At 41.8% G+C, this 7,610-nt stretch overlaps 1 protein-coding gene across 1 annotated transcript; it reads right to left on the minus strand.

Annotated features, from left to right (window-relative positions):
- Positions 1–1,679: 1,679 nt before the first annotated feature.
- On the minus strand, positions 1,680–6,011 carry LOC311251863 (butyrophilin-like protein 2; the record flags this gene model as incomplete). Its single annotated transcript, XM_084344508.1, has 7 exons — positions 1,680–1,694; positions 1,818–2,119; positions 2,650–2,967; positions 3,498–3,815; positions 4,931–5,248; positions 5,425–5,541; positions 5,642–6,011. Coding segments are annotated over 7 exons (1,758 nt in total), but the record flags the coding sequence as incomplete, so codon positions are not given.
- Positions 6,012–7,610: the final 1,599 nt, after the last annotated feature.

Raw genomic sequence — 7,610 nt, forward strand, 5'->3', positions numbered from 1 at the left:
CAACTGGATTTTAGACTTTCTTTCAGAGAGGCCTCAGTTTGTGCGGGTAGGCAACAACACTCATCCACCATCTCACTGAACACCAGATCGCCGCAGGGATGTGTCCTGAGCCCCATTCTGTTCACCCTGGTGACCCACGACTGCTGTGCAAAGTCCAGTACAAACCACATCATTAAGTACGCAGACAACATGACAGTGGTGGGCCTGATCCAGAACAATCAGGAGAACACCTACAGAGAGGAGGTGAAACATTTTGCTGACTGGTGCGGGAAAAACAACCTGGTCCTGAATGTCGAAAAAAACCAAGGAGATGGTGATCGACTTCAGGAAAAAACAGCCTGTGCACACCCTGATCTTCATCAGTGGAACTGCCGTGGAGACGGTTCAGAACACAAAGTTCCTGGGGGTGCACGTCTCTGATAACATGTCCCGGTCCCTGCTCACCTCCTCTCTGGTGAAAAAGGCTCACCAATGCCTACACTTCCTGCGGCGGCTGAAGAAGGCCTACTTTAGTCCTTCCATCCTCACCACTTTCTACAGGGGCACCATAGAGAGTGTGCTGACCAGCAGCATCTCTCTGTGGTTTGAAAACTCTAACACCTCGGACAGAAAAGCCCTGAGGAGAGTGGTGAGGTCAGCAGAGAGGACTATCTGGCCCAGAAGCGCTTACTGACCAAAGCCGCCAGCATCCTAAAAGACTTCACCCACCCCTGTCACAGACTGTTCTCCCTCCTACCATCAGGAAGGAGAAACCGCAGCCTGCGTAGCAGCACGGTCAGGTTCAGGAACAGTTTCTACCCTGCTGTTATCAGACTGCTTAACAAACACCCACACTAACCCCAACATGTGCAATAATATATCCTCTGCAATATCTATTTATTATCTATTATTTATGTCTGCTCAATTCACTTCTTTTCGTTTTTATATCTGCAATAACCCTGCCAGTACTATTTATTCATTCTGTTTATATAACTTATTTATACATTGTGTTATACGTTTGTTACATCAGTTTTCTGCAGCGTTTTTTTTTTTCAAAAGCCATGCACGTAATTTCGTTCTGCTCACTTCTTATTTTTGGTTCTGTGCTGAATGACAATAAAGAGATCTTGAATCTTGAATCTTAAATACACAAGTTCATTTTCTGGACATCAACAGTGATAAAGACAATGTTATTCTGGTCAATTTAGGGCCGATTAAGGTAGAAAACTGTGTGAGTGCTTTAGAAAACATGTTGAAGCAACTGATAAAAACTGGGATATAGTGAGTGTGACAATAAAACACAAACAGATTCAAAGTGTCAGGTGTCTCCTTCAAAGTGAGACCTCTGTCCGAGCTCACAGGATTTAAACAACAAGTGGCCTTCAGGGACACTGAAAGTCTAAAAAAAAACAAGAACATGTTTCAGTCCAAATCACAGAGCTGATCAACATGTGGCATCACACACAGATGATCAATAGTGACCAATAGTGATTATATAGAAGGAGTCAGAGTGAAGAAGAAGCTGATAAAGCTTCATGTTGTCATCCACCGTCCATCAGCTCCTTCACCTCCATTGTCTCTCTGATCCAAAGTCACATCAGATGAATAGTCAGAGTGACAAACAGACCGATCACACAGATTGATCCTCCATCAGAGGATCAGTTGGAGTTGAGCTGCTTCTGTTCCTGATGTTGATTGTTTCATCTGTGATCTCCCTGCAGAGGAGACAGAGGACAGTTGGACAGAGACAAACAATCAACCAGAGACAAACACAAACACCTCTGACCTGTATCTTCATACTGACCTTTGACTTTAAGCAGTACTGTTTTCACTCTTACGATATATCCGTCTGTGTTGATGACGTAGCACTTGTATCTCCCTGTGTCTGTGTGTTTGGGGTTTTTCAGGGTCAGACTTAAGTCTCCAGTTTCCAGCAGGTCTTTGTTCATCTTTGTCCGGTCTCTGTCAAAGTGGTTCTGTTCTCCAGGCTGGTCGGAGTCTTCAGGATATTTGTGGACCGTCATTACCGGTTTTGGTTCATTGCGTATCCACGTCACTGCAAGATCCTGAGGCAGCCTAGCTGTGGTCTGGAAGGGCAGCTTGACAGACTCCGCCCCCTCATCCACCTCCACCTGACAGACTGAGAGGACGACAAGTCACAACATCAGCTGTACAGACAGCAGAAGCAGGTTTTAATAACTTATTGAATTGTTACAACATTGTACAGAAACCTGATGTTGTGCTTCACAGTAATGTTTCATCTGGTGACATTTACATGTATTGATTTTTTTAAGTAATAAGTCTATCAGGGTCACTTTGAATCTTATTTTATTTTGTCTTTGGGGGAAGAGAACCCATCAAATGTTCTCTGACTGATTTTTACAGATGGTGATTTGTTAACATAAAACCTGCAGCATACAAATGAGTCTTTAATAAACAATTAAAAGTTTCTGACAAACATGTTTAGAAGGAAACTGCCTGGATTCTGTTCGTTGACAGCATTTTTTAATCAGCCAGGAAGTTTTAAACTGGTGTTTCACTCAGAGGTCGTAGGTCAGAGGTCGAGTGCCCCGTGTTTCTGTTTAGATACTAAAACACTTACAGGATCAGGAAAGGTGGCTTTGGTTCAATATAAAAGTCCTTTATGGATGACAGTTTTGCAGTACTCACCTTTGACCAGGAGCTTCACTTGTTTGCTCATCAGGATGGTCCTCTTCCTGCTGAAGAAGGTGCAGGTGTAGGTGTCTCTGTCTTCATCTGTGGGGTATTTCAGGGTCAGACTGAAGTCACTCAGCGAGTTTCTCTTCATCTCTGTTCGGCCTCTGTAACGTTGATGCTGCTCATCAGTCAGAAGGCCATTCTGATATACGTGGACCTTCGTGTTGTAACTGTTTGTCCACTCGGCTGTGACGTCCTCAGGTTGGTGAATTATGGTTTTGAAGGGCAGCTGGACAGACTCCGCCCCTGAATCCACCTCCACCTGACAGACTGAGAGGACAACAAACCACAACATCAGCTGTACAGACAGCAGAAGCAGGTTTTAATAACTTTATTGAATTATTACAACATTGTACAGAAACCTGATGTTGTGCTTCACAGTAATGTTTCATCTGGTGAAATTTCATTAATTGATGTTTTTAAGTAATAAGTCTATCAGGGTCACTTTGAACCTTATTTTATTTTGTCTTTGGGGGAAGAGAACCCATCAAATGTTCTCTGACTGATTTTTACAGGTGGTGATTTGTTAACATAAAACCTGTAGCATACAAATTAGTTTTTAATAAACAATTCAAAGTTTCTGACAAACATGTTTAGAAGGAAACTGCCTGGATTCTGTTCGTTGACAGCATTTTTTATCAGCCAGGAAGTTTTAAACTGGTGTTTCACTCAGAGGTCGTAGGCCAGAGGTCGAGTCCTCCATGTTTTTTGTTTAGATACTAAAACACTTACAGGGTCAGGAAAGGTGGCTTTGGTTCAATATAAAAGTCCTTTATGGATGACAGTTTTGCAGTACTCACCTCTGACCAGGAGCTCCACTTGTTTCCTCATCAGGATGGTCCTCTCCTTGTCGTAGACGGTGCAGGTATAAAAGCATCTGTCCCAGTCTGTGGGGTATTTTAGGGTCAGACTGAAGTCACTCAGCGAATTTCTCTTCATCTCTGTTCGGCCTCTGTAAAGATGATACTGCTCGTCTGTCAGAAGGCCATTCTGATACACGTGGACCTTCATGTTGTAATTGTTCGTCCACACAGCTGTGACGTCCTCAGGCAGGTTAACTATGGTTTTGCAGGGCAGCTGGACAGACTCCGCCCCTGAATTGACCTCCACCTGACAGACTGAGAGGACAACAAATCACAACATCAGCTGTACAAACAGCAGAAGCAGGTTTTAATAACTTTATTGAATTATTACAACATTGTACAGAAACCTGATGTTGTGCTTCACAGTAATGTTTCATCTGGTGACATTTACATGTGTTGATGTTTTTAAGTAATAAGTCTATCAGGGTCACTTTGAATCTTATTTTATTTTGTCTTTGGGGGAAGAGAACCCATCATATGTTCTCTGACTGATTTTTACAGATGGTGATTTGTCAGTCCTTCCAGAAAAATGCGGAGTTTTTTTGTAATCGTTGCAGGCAAAAATCCTTGATTATGTGGCACGTTTTCTCAAAAAATGCGATGGAATATGCGGGATGTTTATGCAATTTTATGCGATGAAATTACGGGAATTTGCAAAAATTGCGGGAACTTGTAGAAACTGCGGTTTGATGAATAAGAAAAAAAAAAGTGATTCCCCAACACTCTGTTACTAGGTTCACTGGGCTACGACCTTAATGTAAAGAGTAATGTCTAATGACTTCCTATGATAAGCAAGCATACTACATCACAGAAAGTGCTGGGAATAATTAAGTTCTCTTCTGCTCTTGTGTGAAGTTAACATTTTTCAACTTTCTGCGAAGATTTATGTGATGTTTTTGCAACGAAAATGCAGGGATTATGAAATCATGCAAGTCCCGCATATTTTGCGCATTTTGCGCGGAAATCGGCGAGTTATGCGGCCAAAGTGCGGCGTCTTTGAAAAAATGCGGTCCCAGCATAAATGTGCGGACTTTGGCTGATTATGCGTTGAATTATGCGATCGCATAATCGCGTTTTTCAGGAGGGACTGATTTGTTAACATAAAACCTGTAGCATACAGATGAGTTCTTAATAAACAATTAAACGTTTCTGACAAACATGTTTAGAAGGAAACTGCCTGGATTCTGTTTGTTGACAGCATTTTTTTATCAGCCAGCAAGTTTTAGACTGGAGTTTCACTCAGAGGTCGTAGGTCAGAGGTTGAGTCCTCCATGTTTTTTGTTTAGATACTAAAACACTTGCAGGATCAGGAAAGGTGGCTTTGGTTCAATATAAAAGTCCTTTATGGATGACAGATTTGCAGTACTCACCTTTGACCTGTAGCTTCACTTGTTTGCTCATCAGGATCTTCCTCTTCCTGCTGTAGACGGTGCAGGTGTAGGTGTCTGTGTCTATGTCTGTGAGGTATTTCAGGGTCAGACTGAAGTCTCTCAGCGAGTTTCTCTTCATCTCCGTTCGGTCACTGTAACGATGATGCTGCTCGTCAGTCAGAAGGCCATTCTGATACACGTGGACCTTCGTGTTGTAACTGTTCGTCCACTCGGCTGTGACGTCCTCAGGCAGGTGAATTATGGTTTTGCAGGGCAGCTGGACAGACTCCGCCCCTGAATCCACCTCCACCTGGTAGACTGCGAGGGCAACAAACCACAACATCAGCTGTACAGACAGGAGCAGGAACTGTGATGGTAACAGGAGCTCACCGTCCCATCCTTCTGTTATAATCCCAGAACTAACTGTTGACACTCTGCCTCAACAATCACGGTTGACCATTGGCATTCTGGGTAGTGTAGTAGAAGTGATGTACCTGACATAAAATACTGCCGAAAATGCACAAAAAGACTCCCCGAAGCAATAAGACCAACAGCCAGGAGAACCAGGAGAACCAGGAGAGCTGTGGCCCAGGATGGAAATACAAATCGTTCTGTGAGAAACAGAAACATAATGAATATGACCTTTGACCTTTATCTACAGTACTGACATCGGACCTGTACCTACAGCTGGTTTCAGGGATTGTGGCTGACCTTTGACCTGCAGCTGTACGTCCGTCACTCTCCGTTCTCCTCCTGACCCTTGTCTCACGGTGCAGGTGTAGTTCCCGCTGTCAGAGAGGTGGAGTTTTGTCAGATTGAGGCTGAGGTCTCCACTTTCCAGAGCATCAGCCATCATGGATGTTCGGCCGCTGTAAAGCTGGTTTTGGTCTCCAAGCTCATCACCTTCCTGCTGACGCTTGTGGACGGTTGTAGGATGGAGATCCAAGCGACTCCACACCACTGAGGGGGCGTCCACGTCAAAAGTGGGAAACTCACAGGGCAGCAGGACAAACTCCTCCCCCTCATACAGCTCCACAGCTGAGGCATGCTGGGAAACTGTGAGGTCACACAGGTAGAGAGGTTAAATTACAGCAGCAGTCTAAGATGTGTGTTGATATCTGAGAACTTATTTACACTTTTACAATCACATCACGTCACACTATCAAACAGTCTTGTTAGCTAGGAAGAGGTTGAATGCTAACGCTAGCTGTTGTCCAAAGGCTCATCAGCTATGTTCATTTATGTTGAACTATGGCATGATGTCCCTCTGCATGTTCACTGATAAACATTTGTCAGATTCCTTTATACATCATACATTATATTACATTATATATACATTTATACAAGTTGCAAACTAGAACACATCTGTTTATCTTACCGTGCACGAGGATCACAAACACTACAAACATCTTCATCTTCCTGTAAAAATGACCATTTAAAATATTATTTATCTGCTTCTCTTTTCATACATTCAGTTTACAGCCAGTCATCACGTTCCTCCTCCTGAGCATCAAGAGCCACTGTAACACAACTTTAGTTTCACTTCAATGTTTCAACTACAGCAGCTTTTGGAGTGTAAAGAAACAGGCTGAGCACACAATAGATAGATAAGGCTGCTAATCACTGCTAACACGGTTAGTACTAAAAAATATCTTCTGTATTACGGGCTACTATTTTTCAAGGTGCAGTGTTGTCAGATGGTCTGTAGAGGGAGCTCTAGAATCACGCTAACTACTAAAAAAAAGTAAACTGTTACTTTTAGTAACACAACTAAAAAAGCTGTGTTACTACTATGATTACTTTACTTATTACTTTACAATAATAACAATACATTTTATTTCTATAGCACCTTTCAAAACCAAAGTTACAAGGTGCTTCACAGAATATAATAGCACACAGTACAAGAAAGACAGATTAAGCAATTGGAGACTTTTTAGGGCTTTAAAAGTAATCAGTAACATGTAGAATTGAATTTTGTAATGGATTGGTAACCAGGAGTCTGGCTGCTGTACTTTATACTAACTGTAGACGGGCAGCTGCTGTGTTGTTTAGACAGGTGATAATGAGTTACGGTAATCTAGAAAGGAGAAAATGAGGGTGTGGACGAGTTGTTCAACTATGTTTCTGGGTAGCACTGGTTTGACCTTGGCAATTTTTTTGATCTGTAAATAACAAGTTCTAACTGGACTGTTAATGTATTGATTTAAGTTCAGATGGGGACTGAAAACAACACCCAGGTTTTATTTTGTATTCGTTGTTAGTGGTTGTAGTGTCGTATCTTTCTTAGCCTCGGGCAAAGTCCAATTTAGTAAAGCAATAATGTGGATCAACTCATGAATAAACTTTGTAAGTGGATCAAAATATAGGATGACTTCATTCAGCAAGTGGAACGGCACCATGGTTTCAGAATCAAATGAATCATAAAGTTTACTTTTATTTTAAATACTTACATAAAAACGTAAATAATATTTAACTCTTAATTATTGTTGACACAGAAGTAAGGATTAGGAATAACTGTAACCTACATAATGTATTTAGTTATAGCTGTTCAATCATCATTTTAATGACAGATACTTCTTACTTATGTTTTGCAATAAACACAAGATAGAATTAATATGTAGCCCATTAGCTAGCATAAGTGACATTTTTGCTATGTCATACCACTTTCACTTACTTATAT

This window comes from Pagrus pagrus (genome assembly GCF_965226575.1).
Source record: "Pagrus pagrus genome assembly, chromosome: 22".
Taxonomy (NCBI): Eukaryota; Metazoa; Chordata; class Actinopteri; order Spariformes; family Sparidae; genus Pagrus; species Pagrus pagrus.